Here is a 23,422-nt window from a genome sequence, read left to right as displayed (position 1 = left end):
CTTAATATAGAAGGTATCTCGAAAGCTAAGATACTTAAAAAATTCACCAAACAACACAGAATTGATGTTGTTGCTCTACAGGAGACCCATGTTAGAAGTAAGAAGAAAGTCCTAAACAATGGGGTCCCACAAGGTTCTGTACTATCTCCAGTATTGTTCAACATATATGCATTAGACATCCCAGCTACTAAAGGCCGCAAGTTTATGTATGTGGATGATATTGCACAGGCTATACAGGCAAGCACCATTGAAGAAACAGGTGAAGTGCTTCAAAAATACATCAATACCTTAACAAATTACCTGCAGTGCTGGGGATTAAAACCAAACCCAAGCAAGATAAGAATAACTGCATTTCACCTGAATAGCAAGCAGTCTAGAGCAGTTCATACAGTGAATTTCTGTGGCACTGTCATTCAGGCAAGCCCACATCCAATCTACCTGGGAACTACCCTGGACAGAACTCTCAATACCTAGTGAAGAGATAATAGTTGAAAACAATTTAGGTTCCTCTACCATTCCTCATATCCACTGGCAAAATGACAACAGGACAATGCAAGTAATGATCCGGCAGTGACGGGAAAAAGAGCAGTGCGGTCCCGGAAGTTGCGGTATCTAGTAGCTCGTGCCGAGAGTCGTTTCTAGCATCTCGTGTATTTTTGCATCTCGTGTCGTCGTGCCGTGTGTTACCGTAATAAATATATGCTACAAATCCACATTTGCGGAATAGCGAGTACGCAGTTGGCTGAGAGAGACATGTGCACGTAGGCAACTCGTTATTAATAGCGGTGAGTACAAAAATCACATATTTTATTGTCATTGCCAGTTTCAAATTATATTTACCCATCTTCTAGTATATTTTTTTATCTATCATCATCCCGAATAGGATGAATACTACTAGGTACCAAATTTCCTAATAATTAGTTTTTCGGTATTTTGAAAATAAACCCTATTCCGCTCATCAAAACCCCCTTTTAAAAAAGTTTATGAGTTATTATTTTGATAAAAATAAAATCTATTAGCAAGCCCATTGACAGTAATAAAATCCGTTACACTATATATGACAGTATAACTTTATTATTATTTTACTTTTTCATAAGACCATTATGAAAAAACCATTAAGACCATTATGAAAAAATCATTAAGAACATTATGAAAAACGCATTTAAAAGAAAAGTGAAAGAGATATTGGTAACAGAGCAACATTAAAAGTATATGGCCACTTCTCTATAGATTGGAAGATTTATTAAAAACAATATAAAAACATGAAGTACCCTTTTATTTAAAATATTTTAAACAACTAGTTTCAGCCTTTGGCCATTTTAAAGTGTGCAAAGGCCGAAACTAGTTGTTTGAAATGTTCTGATTTTAATGATAGTTTGTATTTTTTATAGGGCATGGAGGAGAGAGAGACTGCTCAAACGGAACAGTGGGAAGAAAAAGAAGGAAGATAGAAGAAGACGCAGCAAAGAAGATACATTTTTACAAAATAGTGGGACTAGTGTAAGAGTTTTATATAAAGTGCAAACTACAAACATTGACATTGAAAAGTACTGGGTGCTTCAAAAAAATGTATAAACCCTTTAAACAATCGTAGTTTTCCGCTCTACAAGGCTAATGTTATATTTCTTCGCCAGGTGGCAGCATAATCGTCCCTTTATGTTATATTGTTAGTTGGAATTTGTAATAACAACATGGCGGACGTACGTTTGAGTTTTGAAGAACGTAAGCAGGTTATTAAGTGGTACTGGAAGTTTGAGAATGTAAATGAAGTTCAAAGACAGTGGAGAAGGGAGTATGATACAGAACCACCTTCAAGATTAACAATTACACGCATACGAGACAAATTCGAAGTTCATGGAACAGTGTGTGATGTGCATAAAGGTCATTCAGGTCGGCCTCGAACAGCTACAAGTGATGAGTCATCAACGGCAGTCTTGGAACTGTTTCAACGGTCTCCTAACAAATCTTCAAGGCAAGGGGCACGTGAAAGTGATGTAAGTGCTAGCAGCGTGCTACGCATTCTGAAGAGAGGCAAGTATCGTGTTTACATTCCAAGGCTGGTGCAACAGCTAAATGACGACGATCCAGATCGAAGGTTGCAATTTTGTGAATGGATTCAGGAGATGGTGATACGTGAACCAGGATTTATGGGTAGCATCATTTGGTCGGATGAAGCCCAATTCAAACTTAATGGAACTGTCAATAGGCACAATTGTGTTTACTGGGGTGAAGAAAATCCTCACATTACAATTGAAAAAGCTGTAAATTTGCCTGGTGTAAATGTGTGGTGCGGTTTGTGTTCAAGGGGACTCATTGGACCTTTTCGATTTGAAGGCACTGTAACTGGTATTAATTACCTAACAATGCTTGCTGATTCCATATTTCCTGCCATTCGTGCATTATACGGTAATGATGATTTTTATTTTCAACAAGATGGTGCTCCGCCGCACTATTACAGGGACGTACGAGCTTACCTGGATCAAAATTTGCCAGGCCAATGGATAGGACGCAGGGGGCCAATCGAGTTTCCAGCACGCTCTCCAGACCTTACACCACTGGATTTCTTCTTGTGGGGCACAGTAAAAGATGAGGTGTACAAACGTAAACCACGTAACCTAGACATTCCTTGGAATGAGATTCAAGCAGTGTGTAGAGAAATCTCATTGGACGTTTTGATACGATGTACAGAATCAGTGGTGAATCGTACTCAGAATTGTATTGATGCTGCAGGTCACCAATTTGAACAGTATTAACATTATTTGTTATTTATGTTTCATTTACATTGGACTATCAGCTTTCTATTTTCCTGAAATTTAACTTTGTAGAACGGTAAATAATTTTTCTATGAAAGTTCAAAGTGTGTATACATTTTTTTGAAGCACCCGGTACATAACAGTGAATAATTATTGATGTGAAGTGATAGTGAAAGGACTCGAATTTACTTTCATTTTCAAAAGACGTTGAATTGATTTATATTTGTTTTTAAAGTAGCCCATGGCCATACAAGTGAAGTGATTTTATTGGAAGATTTATACGTAATTAAAATATAATTGAAAGAATGTATTAACTCTGCAAAATTAACTATTTATATTAAAATGATTAATCATGATTGCCTTATATATATTATTAATTATAATTTTTTGAAAAATTGTACGATATTTATTCATTCACTCTGAAATTATTTTCTAGTTGTTACTATAATCTTTCAACATTTCAATAACAAATCAGGGGAGCAAACAGGGGAAGAAAGAATTGACGTATTTGAGATTCTTGTGGAGAGAGATCTGTTGCAAGGTCCCTTATCCCAGGGGGGGGGGGACTGAAACAGAATTTTACATAAATTGGGGGGGGGGGTACGACATTGAGCTTGAGGGAGCACATCTGAAAAAGTTAACCAATCTGAAACTTATATTAACAATCTATATTATTCTGCGACTCACTTCCAACACACAAGGTTTACTTCTGTTGCCAGTGCAGGAAGACTATCCATTTTGACGTATTGACTTGTTTCAGTTACAACAGTATGTAAAATGGGAGTGAGCAAAGACAATGCTCCATGTTCAGAACTCCTAAGATAATCCTATAAACTACAAAATAAGGTCATATTTCAGTCGTTTGCGACTGTGTATTCTTTCATTAACCTTCCGGTAATCGCGTCCATTAGAATAACATGAGTGATCTCGTGTTATATTTTTAAACAGTTTTTTTCTATGAAAGATATATTCATCTTTCATAAGATGAAAAGATTTTTAATCTGAATTGGTATTTATGAAAAAAAATTATTCCAAGTTGTATTTGATACTCATTTTAAAATGTTTAGCACTGCAAATAATGCCACAATCTAATTTCCAATTAGTATCATCCTGTTGGTAAAGCACAAACAGTCGCGTGATGTACGTTTAACAACAGTCAGTAATTAAGATGATAAATCTACTTTTTAGAACAATTAATGCATTATTTATTAATGTAAATTGTCTTTAATTGTGGTTGGGAGGGATGTTGTAGAAGGCATAGATGATAGCCTGAAATCCCGCAAAGTAAAATTAGGCTTTTAAAACTGAAAAATCATCAACTGCTGCACTTTTTACAACACGACTGCCGGAAGGTTAAACCATAGAGAAACAATAGCGTAAACAAACTTACGATATTGTTTCTGTATGGTTAAACTGAATGAACTTTTTGTATTTAATCACAGAATCTTATCTTTGGTCGGCAGGCACGGGATGGGCGGTTGGCACCTTGTCCTGTGGCAGTCCATTATCAAAGAGACGAGGTTGCACTTGGTGGATGCGCAGAGAGAGCTGCGCACTAGTAGCTGTTGGTGTGCATGCGCCCATCTGCTGCACATGTACAGTCCTGTGCATGTTTCCTGCAACACCAGCCACATTCATCTCAAATAGAATTGAATAGAAAAGTGGTTTAGTAATATTTTTTGACCATAATAAAACAATAGCTTTAACTTGAATGGAATGCATGCCCCCAAGTTATGATGAACATATAAGTTATGCATATTATCATAATATTATGATTCTCCCCTGCATTCTTTATTTGATTTGTTTTTTATATATATATATATATATTTTTTTTTCAAATCTCAATCATTTATTTCGCCATTTAAAAAAACAATCACAAATAAAGAGCAAATCAAATATGATGAACAATAAATTTAAACAAAATACAAGTGTTAACTTAAAAATAAGAAAATAATAATACAAAATCATAAATATCTCTTTACGTATGTATATATAATTTACGTATTATATAGCCTATGGCATCACCAGCAAAAGAATAAACTTTGCCCGCTGGTGACCGTTGCAAATCGAAAATATTATAATAATATTTCAAAAAAAAATCCTCATCATTGAGTCATTTCTGAGAATAAAGAAAAAAGTAAAGTATAAATATGCATGGTTCAATATTAAATTGATAATAAAGACATAAAATTGATAATAAACACATAAAAAAGTAGCAATGAGAAACATACAAGATGGCTGAGAAAATAGATAGCGGTTTAATATGATTGAGGAACTTAATCAAATTTGAAATATTACTTTTCTGTGACTTCAAAATTTTCAAGAAGAAAACGATCTCAGAATCAATGACATCTTGCAGCCATGGGAGTTGTGTAAAAATTTGTTTGAAAAATATGGAGTGCTCACAGTTCCATCAATATATTTCACGGAAACTGATATTCTGGTGAAGAAGAAGGAGAAGATGTTCAGGGGACATCATAATATTTATCATAGATAAATACCAGGAACGAAGGAGTTCATATGCAATAACCGCAACATAGAACTGCAGCATTGGAATGAGAACAACTTTACAGCGTATAATTCTCTAGAGTATTGAGCGGCTTGACCTGTTCAAGATAACAATTGAGAAGAAATTATTAGATGCTTCACCGAATGGCATAGATGAGGAGTTTGCCTGTTGGAGTTAATGGTCTATTCATACAAGTAAGTTTGTGATCAGTCCTGAATAGAAAACTCCTTTTTATGTTCAGATTTTTTTTCTCACCTTTGAGTATTAGCCCAGTCAACGAAGTATTATAGAAGGAAAAGTTTGGAAGACAATTTTTGACCCCGTGGTTCTGTTTAGGGTAGTACGGAGGTAGACATTTCAAAAGTCCCCACCCCTACCCACTGTGCCAAAGTGGTGGGGGTGCTTCAAAGGTACCAGTTTTTGGTTTCTTGCATAAAACCTGAAAACTATGCATTTTACAGACATGACTAATGACTATTCTATAAAAAATTAAAGCTTACATAATTTCCTATAATATTGATCTAACAACTTTTTCTATATCTCTTCCACTTTTCGAGATATCCGCTCTAAATATGTGAAATTTTTGAAAAACACATTTTCCTTCAATTTTTTGCTATTTTTGCTCTTATAACTTTTTGAATATCGATGGGAAAAACCCATGCTAATCATGAGCTTATAGAGCATCAAATTCTCTTCAATTTGGTGTATAATTTCACAAGTTTACGCACATCCCCACGATAGTTGCAGCAGCTTCAGTGTTGAGAGTGAGATCTTCAGTTATGCAAAAACAGACCAATTGACAAAGGAATTTGGAGAGAATGTTTTGAACACAATTTTTGACATCGCAGCTTTGTTGGGACCAGTTAGGGGGTGAACATATCAAAAGTCCTCATTCCTATCCCTTGTGCTAAAGGGGTGAGGGTGGTTTAAAAGTTGCATTTTTCAATGTTTTGCTTACACGCTCATATCTTGTAAAAAAATTCGTTTAACCGACATGACTAACTATTCAGAAATGAAGCTTGATAAATTTTCTACAATATTTGTTCTGTGGTGATATGTGATATCTCCAACAGTTTTCGAGATATAGACTCTTAAAAGTGTAAAATTGTTAAAATAACAGCTTTTAATCCTATTTTTTATGTTTCAGGGCCTACAACTCTCTTCATAAGGCTACAAAGTCAAAAAATGTGTACCAGATGTTCCAGACTCAAATTTCATTGTCAAGTGATCAATTGTTACAAAATAAAAATTTCACCCCCCACATTGAATCCGCTATAACAATAGAGGGAAAACATTAAGTAGTAAAATAATACATCAAATTGAAAAGAAAACAATGCTCTACAAATATACGGTAAGCATTCATTTTTATTATGGATTGTTGGAGAGTTGTAGGCCCTGAAACATCAAAAATATGATTAAGAGTTGTTATTTTAACAATTTTACACTTTTTAGAGCCTATATCTCGAAAACTGTTGAAGATATCACAAATCACCACGGATCAAATATTGTAGAAAATTTATCAAGATTTATTTCTGAATAGCTAGTCATGTCGGTTGAACGCATTTTTCTCAAGATATGAGCGTGTAAGCAAAACATTGAAAAATTCAGCTTTTAAACCACCCTCACCCCTTTAGCAAAAGGGATAGGGATGAGGACTTTTGATATGTTCACCCCCTAACTGGTCCCAACAAAGCTGCGAAGTCAAAAATTGTGTTCAAAACATTCTCTCCAAATTCCTTTGTCAATTTTTGCATAACAGAAGATCTCACACTCAACACTGAAGCTGCTGCTACAGTCGTGGGGATGTGCGTAAACTTGTGAAATTATACACCAAATTGAAGAGAATTTGATGCTCTATAAGCTCATGATCAGCATGGATTTTTCCCATCGATATTCAAAAAGTTATAAGAGCAAAAATAGCAAAGAATTGAGGGAAAATGTGTTTTTTTCAAAAATTTTACATCTTTTAGAGCGGATATCTCGAAAAGTGAAAGAGATATAGAAAAAGTTGTTAAATAAATATTATAGGAAATTATGTAAGCTTTAATTTTTTATAGCATAGTCATGTCTGTAAAATGCGTAGTTTTCGAGTTATATGCGAGAAACCAAAAAATGGTACTCTTGAACCACCCCCACCCCCTTAGCATATGGGGTAGGGGTGGGGACTTTTGATATGTTTACCTCCTCATCACCCTAAACATAACTGCGGGGTCAAAAATTGTCTTCCAAACTTTTCCCTCTATACCCTTTTTTGAGCATTCATTGCCTGGACTATATGTATTATATACTCAAATTCATATCACAAATCCCTGACCAGTCATACACTACTTATCATTGCTTGATTATATAGTTCTTATTGACAAACTAAACAATACTAAACAGAATCTCTTTTCCTGTTGAATGTAGGCCAATGGTTTGTATTACCTTATATTCTTCATCTTGACCAAAATCCTGTAGCATCTGAGCCAAGATCTTGAGTCGTTGAATGAGCTGTTTTCCCTCGTATTGAAATAGAATTACCTACAGCCTTCCACATATATTTCGTAAGCCATTCAAATGTAGGCGCTACAACACTAATTGAACACTATGAGACCTTTATTCGCTACACGTTGTAACCTGTGCATCTATACTTGTGTTATATACATGCTACATCTGATGCTCGTTTCTCGAAAGTAGGCTAAATGAATTATTATTATAAGTCACAAGTTATATATATTCATAAACATGGACTTATTACTTTTCATGTTACATTGTCGATATCAAAATGTGTTCTAATCACCTGATTTTTTTCGAAATTCACAAGGGATGGCCACTTTTTATTTTTATGATATCCATTTAATTCCTTTAATAACCGGTTATCACTGGTGAAAACCGGCCAAAATTTCAACTCAATAGGTAGGTAACTAATACTTTTTCATATGAGCTTTTGATTTGAAATTGAATTTTTGAAAGTGAATCATAAAATAATAAATATTCTCTAGTTACATACAAATGAAGGTAGAGGAATATAATGTCACTATACAAATATATGATGTTCTTCAAAAGTAAAAAATATTCTCTAGTTACATACAAATGAAGGTAGAGGAATATAATGTCACTATACAAATATATGATGTTCTTCAAAAGTAAAAAGTTAGTCACAATGAAAACATATGATGTTCCTAAAAGCTACAAGTTCATTAACATGCGATAGTAGCCGCACCACGAGATTGCGTATAAAACGTTGTTACACTTAGAGATGGCTAGCTTCAATAGTGAATTCAATTATGTGTTTCGTTACAATTCATAGGTGAATATGTCAACTTGTGAATTTCAAGAAACGGGCCACTGGGGATCTGGCGCATGGCATCTAGCGTCTGTTCTAAACTATTTTCTGAGTCAAATTAGTCAAGTTAAATTGTAATAGAAACTTAAAAAAGTTATCAACTTATTTACCAATTTGTAGCAGCATGGAAAGAGAAACAGCAACTGCCACCATAACAGAAAACAGGTCTCAGAATCCTTGGTCCATGAATTATGATGATCAAGATGACCATTTCAAACCATCATTATTTATGAGTTATTATTTAAGTCGATGAGTTGTTGAGTATAAAGCAGGTTGAGCCAAGTGATATGAGAATGAGTCCAATTATTGAATCTGTAAGAAAAGATAAATCACTTTAAGGACGGGTATAGTTTGTATATTTACTAATAGTCCAGTCAAATAGACGTTTTTCAGGAAACAGCCCCGAAAGAATTTTTCACTACAGTTCTATATGTATTTTGGGGCGCTCAATTCGAATCTGGAATTTGCTGACACGCCAGAGGGCGGCTTATGAATAAAATGCTAATTTTATTCAGAAAAATAATGGAATGTTTCATGTTGGACCTCTAGATTTCGACAATGTTCAACCAGGGCAGCGGAATTCATTTTATTCAAACACTACAAAACACCCTACTTCCCTCACAGAACTAAAAATTCTTATCTATTTTCCATTCATATTTTAGAATGTCGTTTTATTTATTGAATTTTCAATTTTTAATCTGTGAGTGAGAAACAGAACTAGCATAATATTATATAATGAGTAATCAATTCAATATAAATAATGATATCACATTACATACAGAGTGGGTGAAAAGTCCGAGAACGGCTCAATATCTCATACACAAAGGTAATTTGACGGTGGGTGTGATTGGGGATCCTACTCAAATTTAAAAAACTACTTTACAATGACTATACAAATCTGGTCCGCCATCTTGGATCCGCAGTATTGAATGCAACTTCATTTTTTTAAATAGGAAGGTCATGCGACATGATTTCGATAGGGAATTTCAAGAAAAAATGAATGGTGGAAACCGCATATCGATATTTCAAACTGTTTCGGAAATATTCACATTATTAATCAATACTAATTCTATTCAATAATCAATAATATATTTTAATTAATCAATACTATTTCAAAGCAGAAAAGAGAAAAAAGTCTGAGAACGGCTTAGTATCCCATAAAAAGAAGTGATTCCAAGGTGGGTGTAATTGGGGATGTTACTCGAATTGAAAATACTACTTCACTATGACTTTAAAAGCGTCAGATCCAATGTCAGATTCTGTTGTTCATACTATATATTTTGGAACTTTTTGAATGACAGATATATACACTGAATGTTTATCTTGGTGGGTCAAACTGTACAAATTTACCGTCTTTTCGGCCGTTTCATTTCAAGTGATAAGATAAGACAGTTCTGTATTGGAATGTGCTTTTGAACCGTCAATTGGTATGATCAGCTGTGCGGACTTTTGATTTTCTGGTGGGAAACTCGTTGCCATAGCAACCAAGAGTATTGTTGGAAATCTGTAGCTTCTCATTACTTGTGTTATCTGTTGTCTTTGTCTCTGACAACGCTGATTACTCATTCTCATTGAAATGGAAAGTATTAATCTTTTTCAAACTTCAAAGGGTAAACCTGGAATTATATATAAAGGACATAAATACAGAAAATCTTTCAGCTCTACTGTTAGCAATCGTATCACGTGGCGGTGCCTTGATAAGGATTGCGCGGCTTCCTTAAATACTAATATAACGTGTGATAGCATTGTTGACTTAGCTGGTACACACAAGTGTGATAATATTTAAACGCATTCTTTACCCGAATTTTCGTCACCATCCCTTGTTACTGATGGCTTTGCTACCCAAGTGGAGAAACAAAATATTGACTTCAATCAATCACTATTGGTATCAGATAATAATTCGAACCTTCTATCTGGTCCATTAAATGATGAACTTTCTCAGTTAAGAAGTGAAAATGAACTGTTGAAATCTCGTCTTGAGGAGTTAGAGATTCAGTGTAATGCGGCCTTGGACAGATCAATCAATCTAGATATTCAATTTATGCAGCGCCTGGATGCTGCTAGAGATGCAACAACACAGACTGTTAAAATTGGAGACAGTACGCCTACTGGAACTCTAATTGACCGATTACATACATTCATAAATGATGAATTACTCACGGACAATGACATAAATGTATATTGTAGGAAAATGTTTTCTAGCTGTAAGGATTTAATTGTTGTTGACACGGTTGTAGGATCACTTATTGTCAATGATAATGAATATGATCACTCTTTTTTAAGTTCAAATTCGTGTGTAAACAGAAATATTGCATTCATTCTGAATGACAGTCGCACCAATAATTGTATGGATGGATGGACTGGCTCTCACTGGAGCCTAGTTGTCTTTGATCATATTGTCAAAACGTTTTATAATTTTGACTCATTGCGACAGTATAATAACAGATCTTTAAATATCTTAATAGAGAGGCTAAAACCAACATTCAATTCAGATAGAGTGGTTCATATTGATTGTTTGCAGCAGCAAAATTCTTTCGACTGTGGCATCTTTGCACTTTTTCATCTTGAAAGTTACATTAAAATTAGAAATAAAAATAATTGTCCTGGTATTTATAATAATTTTAAATTTAGGAAATTTGACGCTAAGAAACAAATATTGCATGTACTGAACACTATTGTCAATTATTTGAAGCATCAGACTGATGAATTTGAAGCTACAAATGGTGATTTTCCACAACCGATTATTTCAATGAATAATGTTGATCTAGAGAGAGAATCTCTTTTGCCCAAGTCAAAAGCTTCTGATCCTATAAGAAAAATTAAACTTTTCATGGATAGTCAGGGTCGTAATGTCGTTGATAAATTGATGAATGACAAAAATGAAAAATGTCAAGTAACAGGTACACTTAAGCCGGGAGCTGTTTTTCAAGATGTGACCAGTGAGAGCGGTGGTGACTGCTCTGATTTAGGTCCGCTGGATGCCGCTGTATTTATTGCTGGAACTAACGATATAGCCAGAAATGAGGCCAAGAATTTAATATCAGTTTCACGCAGGAGACTGTCAGATTTGAGACATACTAGAGCTCTCGTATTCGATGTTCCTCACAGGTATGACCTCCCTGATTGGTCGTGCGTTAATAAATTGGTTGAATGAGCAAATATTCAGATACGAAAAACGTGTAATCGCTTTGGAAATGTCACTCTTTTACAAAAACGTGTAATCGCCTTCCTTTTCAGCCTATCCCGCCTCCTCATTTCCCATATCAATCACTCCTCCTCCTCCTCCTCTCCTCCTCCTCCTCCTCCTCCTCCTCCTCCTCCTCTGTCTGAGTGGCAGTTTTTGTCAAACGTGTAATCGCTTTGGAAATGTCACTCTTTTGGAGCTGGGTAAGCTGGGGAGACGCTTTCATACAAATCATGGGCTTCACTTGAACAACAGGGGTAAGCGCTACATTGCTGATCAGATTTTTAGGGAACTTAATCACAGATACATCTATTCAAATTGATAAACCTATTCCTTTAAAAAACTAGACCATTTGGCCGGTATTGATACTAATCAATATCGGTTGAATTTTGTCAATAATGATGCCTTATCTGCTCAAACAAATAAGTCAGCGCCTCTGAAAATAAAATTTATACACCAGAACATTAGATCTTTAAATAACAAAATAGATAGACTAGAAATATTCCTTGACTTGGAACGACCGGATTTCCTAATTCTAACTGAACACGGTTTAAAAACACGGAGCTAACTTGTTTGAATGTACAAAATATGCGTCTAATTGATTATTATTGTAGAGTTAATAAGAGTACGGGTGGCGTTGCTACATACCACAGTACGTGCGGTAATCAACAGCCCCGTAACATAGTTAAAATGAACATAGAGGATTTTTGTATAGAGGGATGCATTGAATTAGCTTGTTCCAAGTTCAATATAAATAATAAATAAGGAAGTATACGTACTTCTAGGTATTTATCGGCCTCCAAATGGTGACATAAACTTATTTTTCAACAATCTGATTGATGTCCTTGAGAAATTGTCGGCGAATATGGGAATCAAATTAATCTGTGCAGGTGATTTCAATATTGACTTATTGATCGATTCTTCCCAACGTAGAGCTTTTTTGAATGTACTGGATCAGTTTAGTTTAAGGTACAATATTGAAGTTCCCACTAGAATATCAGAGCTTAGTAAAACGGCCATTGATAATATAATTACTAGTTCCTCATTGACTAATATAAATGTAGACGTAATACACTCATGGCTATCGGACCACACTGCTCAGTCTATTGTGTTGAATTTTACGAACTGTACTCCCACTGCAAAAAATGTTTCCTATGTTACATTCCATGATTGCAGTGTCAATAATATGGTTGGCTTTGAGGCGGCTTTGTCAGTTGTAGATTGGAGTGCTGTTGCCTCCGAAAATGTAACAAACAACAAATATGAGTTGTTCCATCAAACCTTTCTTCACTATTATAACATTCATTTTGCTATGGTGACCAAGCCCTCACCTACGACGAAAAGGAAGAAACGTAGCGGTGGTAACTGGATGACTGAAGAAATTAAACAAATTAGAAATGTGCTTGAATTTGCAACAGGGAAGGCAAACGCAATACCAAATTTAGATACATCTCTTATCAACAGTGTAAAAAATCATTATGACCAGCTAGTAACCAGAGCAAAAAAAGGATTCTATGGTAATTTAAAAATTCAACAAATAGATCTAAAACCAGTTGGAAGCTAATAAATCAATTTAGAGGTAAAGGGTTTGAACGAAAAATTGACTTACTAGGACTTGATATTGAGGATGAACATGTTACTGACAAAAGACGTATTGCAGACGAATTTAACAATTTTTTTGCTCGTGTTGCTCAAAGATTAAGTAAAGATTTAAATAAAACACAACTGACTTCTAATAATACTCCTATAAGCAACCAGAATGTTCCAGTTCCGCCATCTGAGCACTTCTACCTAATACCATCTAACAAAGATGAGATCTTACAGACTATCGATAGATTTAAGCCAAAAAATAGCATTGGTCATGATGATGTCTCCTTGAGGGTGTTAAAGCACTGTAAAAGAGCCATTGCCCAGCCAATATCTTGCATCGTCAACTCTATGCTCGAATCTGGTGAATTTCCGGCCATTTTAAAAATAGCTAAAGTTATTCCACTTTTCAAAGAAGGTAGCAAACATGTCATAAATAATTTCAGACCCATTTCAATTTTAACAGCTTTTTCAAAGATTTTTGAAACCATCATTCTCACTAGACTGGTATCCTACCTTGTTAAGCACAATCTGATTTCACCCAATCAACATGGTTTTGTAAAACAGAAATCAACTACTTCAGCCCTAATAGAGATTTTTGAAGGACTGATAACAAACATTGAAGATGGTAAATATACGGCTGGTGTAATGCTAGATCTATCAAAGGCTTTCGATTGCGTGGACCACAGCCTGTTGTTAGATAAATTAAATGGCCTTGGTATAAATGGTAGAGCAAATGATCTCATAAAGTCATATCTGTCTGATCGATATCAGTATGTTTCAATTCAAGGCGATCAGGAACAAACCGCTTCAAAACTTGTTAAAGTATCCTCAGGAGTACCGCAGGGTTCTATTTTGGGACCTCTTCTTTTTATACTATATATTAATGATATTTTTTCTCTTGTACCTCAAAATAAGTTGACGCTATACGCTGACGATACATCTTTGATATTTGCGGACAGAAACTTGGAAGACCTAGAAATTGATTGTAATCTGGTGTGTAATAGGGTTGTTCAGTATTTTAATTCGCTCTCCCTGACAGTAAATTCGAAAAAAGTAATCTAATAAATTTTAGTCTGAGACACAGAGCGATTGAGCCACATTTGTTTATAGGAAATGATTGTATACGAAATACAGATTCTGTGAAATTACTTGGCCTAGAGCTAGAATTCAAGTTTGTGTGGGATGAGCATGTAAATGTAATAGTTAGTAGAGTGAGTAGAGATCTTTTTGTGATAAGAAATATGGTAAAATTTGTACCATTATCTGTTTCAAAGATGGTTTACTTTGCATTGTTTCACTCCCATGTTGTTTATGGGATAGAGTTATGGGGAAGCACTGCAGATTTGCACTTCCAAAAAATATTTAAATTCCAAAAAAGAGCTATTCGCTATTTGGCTGGACTCAAATTTAATGAGTCATGTAGAGAGGCTTTCGTCTATTTGAACATTCTAACTCTACCCTCAATTTATATTTTCAAATTATTAGTCTTCACTCACGACCATATCTCAGATCTGGCCACAAACGCTGACATCCACAATCATAATACTAGAGGCAGAAATAAATTAGCTTTAAGACAGCATAGGCTTCAACTGTTTGAGAAAATGCCTTCTTACATTGGTTCAAAGCTCTACAATAATTCACCAATTGAGCTGCAGTCCCTAACAAACAAGAATATATTCAAAAAGAAATTATACAGCTTTCTTGTTGCAAAAGCTTATTATAGTTTCAATGATTATTTCTGTAATACATGATTGAAGCATCTAGTAATAATAAATTTCTATGTCTTGCACTACTTTTAAAACCTACTTTATGTATCTGATGTCTTTGTACTGGTGCTTATTTTATGTCCATTGATGTGAGTATATTTTCAACAATTCCTCAAGGAATGACCTGTGACTAGACGATATTCAAATATATATTGTATTATATGCTGTGTTGAATAAATAGATTATCTTATCTTATCTTTGATTTGCATGGTAGGCTACTGATTGATAATGTGAATATCTTCTGGACGGTTTGCGATATCGATGTGCGGTTTTCGCTATTCATTTTTCCTTGAAATTCCGTATCGAAATCATGTATCTCATGACCACCTTCCTATTTTAAAAAATAAAGCTGCATTCAATGTGGCGGATCCAAGATGGCGGACCAGATTTTTATAAGGTGATAGTAAAGTAGTATTTTCAATTCGAGTAGCATCACTAATCTCACCCACCTTGGAATCACTTCTTCTTATGAGATACTAAGCCGTTCTCAGACTTTTTTCTCTCTTTTCTGCTTAGAATAGTATTGATTAATAATGAGAATATTTCTGAAACGGTTTGAGATATCGATATGCGGTTTCCACCATTCATTTTTTTCTTCAAATTCCCTATCGAAATCATGTATCGCACGACCACCTTCCTATTTAAAAAAATGAAGTTGCATTCAATATGGCGGACCAGATTTTTAAAGTCATTATAAATTAGTTTTTTTCAATGTGAGTAGGATCCCCAATCACACCCACTGTTATCTTTGTGTATGAGATATCAAGCCATTCTCGGACTTTTCACCCACTCTGTATAAATTTAATAAGGTGACAAAGTAGGATTGTGAGAAAACCCCTCTCAATGAAGAATTACAATGACAACAGTTTCATTCATGTGCTCTTAACAATGGGTGATACACATTCCTTCAAGTGAATAGGAGTATGGAGTTGATACAATCTAATCTTTAATATAGAATCCTAAAATCCATCTGAAGCTGTTACAGCAAGCCGAAATTAACGCTTAAATGACAAATTTCAAACGAAATCTCAACAATTTTTAGCAATTTTTTGATAAAATTAATGTACATAAAAGTTTTAAGTTCACCTGCACCTATGGCGACTCCTCAATTCAACTTAGTACTTGACTCAAACAAGGTCGAATTTGTCAGAATACCATAATCGAAAACTTACATCCTTGTAAATGAGAGGACAGGAATAGTCTATCAAATGCAGACCAACAACACAAACGTGAAAAGAAGCAAAAGAGAATCATTAAATAAATAAATTTCATTACATACTAACCTCTATTCAATTTCCCTTCGCCTTTTAGATAACCAACCAAAGTAGTTATGACGAACGTTAATGAATTTGTGACAGGCACCACAACGTTGATATCTGGAAAATAATTTCTTTTAGTATTTTATGCAATTTGGGGTAGAAGAAAACAATATATTCGCCAATCTATGCCTTCAATTATTCACTGTATGAATATACATAGTGGGGCAGAGCCGATTGACGAGTTTGGAAGGGTTATAAGTAATGAACCGTTCAACTTATAAAAACATTCTTTAATGGGTTCAAGTCTGTTTGAAATGTACGGTAGTTTTTATTGTTAATTTTTGAAAATTATATCAGTTAAATTGCGGCCATCAGCAGCAATACACTGATGTAGCGTATTTTTGAAGTTTTAAAACGCATTTTGGCACACTGCGATTGGTAAGGCCTGGATCTCTTTTCTGATCCGCTCCTTTAGTTCTTCCAAGGTGTGGGCAATGTTTGAAACCTTTATTTTTTTAGGTAACCCCATAGAAAAATACCGCATTTGCTTGAATCGGGTGAGCGTGCTGGCCATAGTTCTTTGAGAATGGCAACATCGCCGTCAATGTCACCTCCCAGCGTTATGTGACAATGTTACAAACGTTTCTGCGCCCCAAATTGGAAGAACTTGACTGGGGAAAAATATGGTCTTAGCAGGATGAAGCTACAGCCCACATTTCATTGAATGTGTTGAGACAAATGTTCCCAGGGCGGCTTATCTCACTAAGGGTGGACTTGGGGTGGCCAGCACGCTCACCCGATTTAAGCATTTGCGATTCTTTTCTATGGGATTACCTCAAAAATAATATTTTCAAACATCGTCCACACGCCTTGGAAGAATTAAAAGAGCGAATCAGAGAAGAGATACAGGCCTTACCAATCGCAGTGTGCCAAAATGCATTTGAAAACTTCAAAAATACGCTAAATCAGTGTATTGCTGCTGGTGGCCGCCATTTAACTGATATAATTTTCAAAAATTAACAATAAAAACTGGCTCTGCCCCACTCTGTATAACAGATATCTGTCATTTATTCAACATCAAGCCATTCATAATGCAATTAATGTTCAACAGCACCGAAAAACTGCAAATACCAATCGAAAAATATACTAAAACTACAACCTATACATTCATGATACCCATATCACTAAGGGTGGACTTGAAATGATACTCATATCATTCATGATATGAGATAATAAATACGACAACATAAAAATAAAATGATAGTAAGGAATCATTCCACCATTACAATTCACATAACATAATACAATATCAAACACACATATCTAACAATAACACGCCGATAATGATTAATGAATTCCAAATAAAAATTTTTGATAATCCAATCTCGTATTCTGTGTGGGACAGCTTTTATAGTTGAATGTTCAATTAAATTTGAAGGGAAGTATTATTTTTGGTGCAACTGCTTACTATTATAAATGAGCTGCTTACGAATGACTGTCAGATCAGAATTACAGAATTAATATTGTTATTTAGTTTTATTTATTTGTATGAATAAATATACATTTGTTTGTTTGAATAAATTTATTTAACTATTCTTGGGAACGATCGTCAATAGCCGAGCTAGCGATAGAGGGGATCCACAATTGCAAACTAGACTAAAGATGACGGTACACAACAAGTGAAAACAACAAGAGTCATAAAAATAACTGAATATTTGAATAGAGCTGCATAGTTTGAATTTTAATAATTTACAACTGAATCGTTAATGTGTATGTAATTAATATGACATGGATGACATGGAATCTGATCAGGGATTCAAGTTGGTGATGGGGTGCGGTGCAACAATAGCGATATTCACTTCAAATCTGAACGGTATCACTCATATAATATACTAATATATTTACCTCCTTGTTGAAGTGTTAAAAGAACGAATACTGCTGATCCCAATTGGTTCAAGATGAATGGTATCATATACTGAAAAACAAACGAACAAATAATTCACATACTTTCATTTTTTACTAAAATAAATATAAATAACTTATCAAATTATAGCTTGTTGACAGCGGAGTCAAACAACTTAAAATAGCATTTAATTGTAATGACTATCATTTATAGTTTCAGTTTCTATTTTATATGCCCCACGGGATCTAGACTGCCCTGGCTGGTGCGCGTCAATCAAGCCTGTATTTTTTCAAGTAACTATAATTGGGAACATACGAGTTTTGAGTATGATACATATTTAATTATTGAATGTTTTCAACATGGGAAGCGATAAAGGTCATAGAACGTGTTTTTCTATTCGGAGACAAATTTTTTCAAATGAAATTATGAGAAGCCGTTTTGAAGATGAGCATTAAACATTGTTTGAAATGAAATATGTATGGTACCTAAGGTATAATCTCTGTACACCTTTTATTTATCATAATGTAATTATTTCATCCTTATGTTCATCTTATGGGCTACCGTAGCAGGAAAAAAGTATTTTCTTTTATGTTATAGTTTATTATGCTAAGTTTATTCATCATAGAGCGGAGCGGCCTCACTACTCTGAGTATTTTTAGTTGTTTTATTAGGAGTAGTACACCCCAATCGGGCGTATGCCTAGGGATTTAAACTTTTATTTCACATTTTTATATCTTTATTTGTTATTTTGCATTTTGTTTGTTTGTGAAATGAATGAATTGATTGATCGATGAATAAGTACAAACATAAGCTAGTTAGGAGAATATTTCTACGCTACTTCTTATTCAAGACAATTTAATTGTAGGCCTAATGAAAGACACAGAATAAGATGGTAAAAAGGGAAGAGATAGTTGTTTATATCAATGATATAATTATCCTCACAAACACTTTTAATACTTCAAATACTACAATATTGAATTTTCGATAGAATTTTAATCAACTTACCTTGTAATTGAAGACCAAGAAAATGATTTCCCTTATGATCCTTTGTAGGAAACCATCAGCGCCCACCTTTTCTATCCCTTTTGATCCACTTTTAAGGAATGGATTTGTAACGCCCCATAGCAGCGCGACAGTAAACATCTGCAACGCTAGAACTGACAAATTTTCAATATTGAAATTCAATTTTCACCTATACAAGAATATCAATGAAAATTATCATGATGTATGACTAAGTATTAGCCTACCTTGATGCAATTCCATAAAATAATGTTAATTTTTTAATAATTTTCAATTTCACTTTCCATTACTAACTGCTTATTATGATAAGACGCTGTGTCGTTCCAAAAGTATTCGAAGTGATAAAAAATTATTAAGATGTATTCTAAATGTGTGAATCATGTTTAAGCCCAGATTGTTGTTGAATAAATCTGAGACTGATTGAAGAACAATGTATACGGAAATTAAGATTATTAAATTAAATGACATTATAGTTTATAAATTGAGGAAATAGTTCTAGTTCCTAAACCATTATTCGTTCAACACTCATCTTGCAAACAGGAAGCAATCTATACTAATTAATACTGTTATTAACAACCAATTTCAATCCCTTTCTATAAGGGTGTGTACAGGCAGAGAGCTGTCAGGCGTTTCGAGTTCCAGCGATCTAAGGAAATAGATCTTATGTACAGTATTCCTATATCCTGCTAAGACCACTCTCTGTGTGCACACACCCGTATTCATTCTTCTGAATTCCAAGTATTCAGTGATTGGAATCATGATTTTTTCAGGAAACCTTCAAAATGATCTTGTAGTCACAACTTCTACTCTTCAAATTCACTCTTCATAGGGTTTCTCAGTGTTCATTAATAATTTTTAAACAGTGATTTCAAGTAGTCAGATCTTGAAAGAAAATATTGTTCAAGCTCATTATGATATGATAATATAACGTGAACAAGCAATACCAGTACCAGTGCAGGTATTGAAATTAAAATTTATTTATTGGAAGAGAAAACTATTTTTTTATTGCGGATGATGCCCGCATGAGCTTTTCTGCTTATGCGTAGGTAATGGGAAGTGCGAGGGTGAATTATGAGATGATCAAACGTCCATGCCTATTCGATGGGATTCGAACCAGGTAGCACTAGCAGACTTAAGGGCGCAACACCTTAGTCAACTCGGCTTTCTGGTCGGCAAATTACAGTTAGTATCATGTGGACATTATAGATTAAGATAAAAATTGTAAAAGTAGAAAATACTGTAGAAAAATAAATAGAAATACATATGAAACTAGTAAATTAATTTATCTTCTGCACTGCCAACATAAGGAAAACACACTTTTTTCTATGTATTTCACACGACATGAAGTCAAATATTTCAAGTAAATAATCAAAATCTTTTACTTACTGACTGAAGTACTTTCAACCGTCCCACGATAATTTTCAACAGTCGACTGTTGAACAGTAATTGTTGACTATTAAAAATGATCGCGAGACGTTCGAAAGTACTACAGTCAGTAAGTAAAAGATTTTGATTATTTACTTGCATATTTGACTGCATGTCGTGTGAATTACATAGAAAAAAGTGTGTTGATACATCGCAGCTCGGAATGGATCAAGAAACCATCACCTATAAGGAAAACCTATGTGTTGGAAGTGAGTCGCAGGATGACACTATCTTCTTACAATATTAGGATAGCTCACCTGCAGACATATTTTCTGAAGAGATCTTATGAATTCCAAGCCGAATTATTGCAGAGTGAAGGTTTGATAGCTAGAAAATCACTAGGTTTCCAATACCGGTTTCAACATCATTATGAATGTCTGAGCATTTGCGATGACTAGTTTGTAATCGTAGACTCATCATTTGCGAAGCATTGTTTCCTGCAAATCAATAGAGAAAAATGTGATTAAGAGCTATTACAAAAGAAAATACGCGTGGACAATTAATGAGGTTACGATTATACACTGCGGCTGTAGCCTAAAACCCACGGCAGTATAAACAGAGCCTAGATCATTTGCGGCCCGCTTGTTTCTTTTAAAACATGTGTAGGTGGAAGTGAATGCGGCCAACTCACTTCATAAGCTAGCAGTTCATCAGTTGAAACAGAGCTGTGATGGATCCTTACGTTGGCCAGGCACCTTACAAATTAAGTTCCAAGTGTTGACAGAGCTTATGAAAACTTGGAACATGAACAATGTACCACCGACAAAAGCAGATGGAATGGTGCACGTTGAATGCTTAATTATTGATATCATTCAATATCGAGAAGTATATAGGTATTAATCGATAATGTGAAGTAAAACAGGTTTCGTGAATATTGCTTTTTCAGTCTATCAGTTGAATATGTCTATTAACAGACAAATATGATTGAATAACGATATTTAATTGATCAAATTGTTATTTTTATTGCAGATGATGCCCACATGAGCTTTAAGCTTGTGATTTGATGAAATTATTATGCCTACCGGCGGGACTCGAACCCACGACTAGGTATTGTTAGAAGACAGGAGGGTGAAAACGCCTTAATCGTATCGGCTAACCTGAACTGAGAATAGATGAAGTTGAGGGAACATGCTCTTTACTGTGAATTCAATGCTTCCTACTCTATTTTAATAGAATCAAATCTCACATTTATTTCCACCTTATCTCAAATATAGTGCATTAACCAAGAAAATATAAGTTTTCATTAATAAATGATCATAATAGAGATTAATATTCTCCTGGTTCATTATATTTCTTCATCGTTCTAAACCGATTTGGTATGCGGAACTGTAAAAGCTGTCTGCTTCGTCAAAAGACGGCAGATCAATGTTAATCAAGTGATGACTTTAGAACATGAATCTCAAGATTGAATTTCTAAACGGCGACTCTAGCCGCGCTGTATTCTATTACTGTGTATTATTGTAGTCTATAGTCAACATAAATCGACTATAACTATAATGACATACAGTAATACAGCGCTGCTATAGCCGCGCGCTTAGAAATTGCACATTACAGCTACATTACCACAGATCAGTGAAAATATAATTTCCATGAGTTTTGACTGTTCCCACTCAGCAAGACCTAAAGTGTATGAATAATCCAATTAGGATAAACTTTAAATATTCTAACTTTTTTCTATTCTATTCTTTACCGGTCAGTTTCACTGTCACAATGGTGTGGGAATCCAGCTTAAAGGTCCGACCATAGCCGCACTGTATTAACTGCTGCTGTCATTTATATTCCAGAGGTCCGGGTTCGAATCCCAGCCCGGGCAAGGTATTTTTCTAGGGCTACTCCCGTGTTTTGGATGGACGCGTTAATTTGTCGGTCCAGGCTTAGTATTTTGATCTTTAAGCCTATACATTATCAAAGTTTGATTAATTCAATAGTTCTTGGAGTTTAAAATCTTGTAAAACTTCAAACAATATTAGAGTTTTTATCATGCAAACTCTATTGAAGACACTTACCTTATAGCCATTTCTATGTTGTTCAATATTTCTTCAATAATTGATTATTAATAGTTGGGCAAGTTCAAGATCATCTATCAATTTATATTTTTATTGTATGAAAAACGGAAAAATGTATTAAGGTTAGTTTACAAACATACTGAGTAACCTTTTCGAAGTCAAACTACATTCGCGGGATAATTGATTATCCATATAATTCAGACCAGTAATTACAAAATCCATCAATAAATTGTTACGAACTTCCACAAGAAAACCTAACAACTAATGCTGAAAAATCGAGTACCGGGCTAGAAAAAAACTTGAACTTTTCTCGGCGTCTTTCTTGGTGAAGAAATGATCTTGGTCATAGATGGAGATGGAGCAATGGCGGCATGGCGGCTCTAAAGTCTAAACTGAAGTACTGAAGCTGTTCAGAAAGTTTAGACAGGTTGACCACTACAACCTTAGAAAAGTGAATAAAATTTTTCAATATCGGTTTACATAATTGTTATTATCTAGAATTATATTTGAAATTATCATGAGATTGGGAGCTTTGTTATTTTTAGGAATTAAACAAATTAAACACTTTTCCCAGTTATTTATAAAAGTTGACTTTTGTTTTCAAGGAGGTGCTCCTTCGTCTCGTCATCATTCTAGCCAAAGATTTTAGCGGGACCTTCGAATTGGAGATCAGGTTACCTCA

At 34.6% G+C, this 23,422-nt stretch overlaps 1 protein-coding gene across 1 annotated transcript; it reads right to left on the bottom strand.

Moving 5' to 3' along the window:
* On the bottom strand, positions 1-23,125 carry LOC111056353 (transmembrane protein 234 homolog). Its single transcript, XM_022343714.2, has 7 exons — positions 22,741-23,125; positions 20,992-21,171; positions 19,295-19,446; positions 18,292-18,361; positions 16,411-16,503; positions 8,698-8,899; positions 1-4,369 (listed from the first exon to the last, which is right to left on the bottom strand). Exons 2-6 carry the CDS (start codon positions 20,999-21,001, stop codon positions 8,829-8,831), a joined length of 396 nt encoding a protein of 131 aa, XP_022199406.1. The 5' UTR covers positions 21,002-21,171; positions 22,741-23,125; the 3' UTR covers positions 1-4,369; positions 8,698-8,828.
* Between the last annotated feature and the right edge of the window lie 297 nt (positions 23,126-23,422).

This window comes from Nilaparvata lugens, chromosome X (assembly GCF_014356525.2).
Source record: "Nilaparvata lugens isolate BPH chromosome X, ASM1435652v1, whole genome shotgun sequence".
Classification (NCBI taxonomy): Eukaryota; Metazoa; Arthropoda; class Insecta; order Hemiptera; family Delphacidae; genus Nilaparvata; species Nilaparvata lugens.
Note: the sequence above shows the minus strand (reverse complement) of the source record. Positions and strands in the feature narration are given on the sequence as shown.

Coding starts and splice junctions, on each gene's coding strand:
- LOC111056353 (XM_022343714.2), bottom strand. Junction 18,362..19,294: donor TCTTGGTCTTCAATTACAAG/GTAAGTTGATTA, acceptor TTTGTTTTTCAG/TATATGATACCATTCATCTT. Junction 16,504..18,291: donor TTTAACACTTCAACAAGGAG/GTAAATATATTA, acceptor ATTATTTTCCAG/ATATCAACGTTGTGGTGCCT.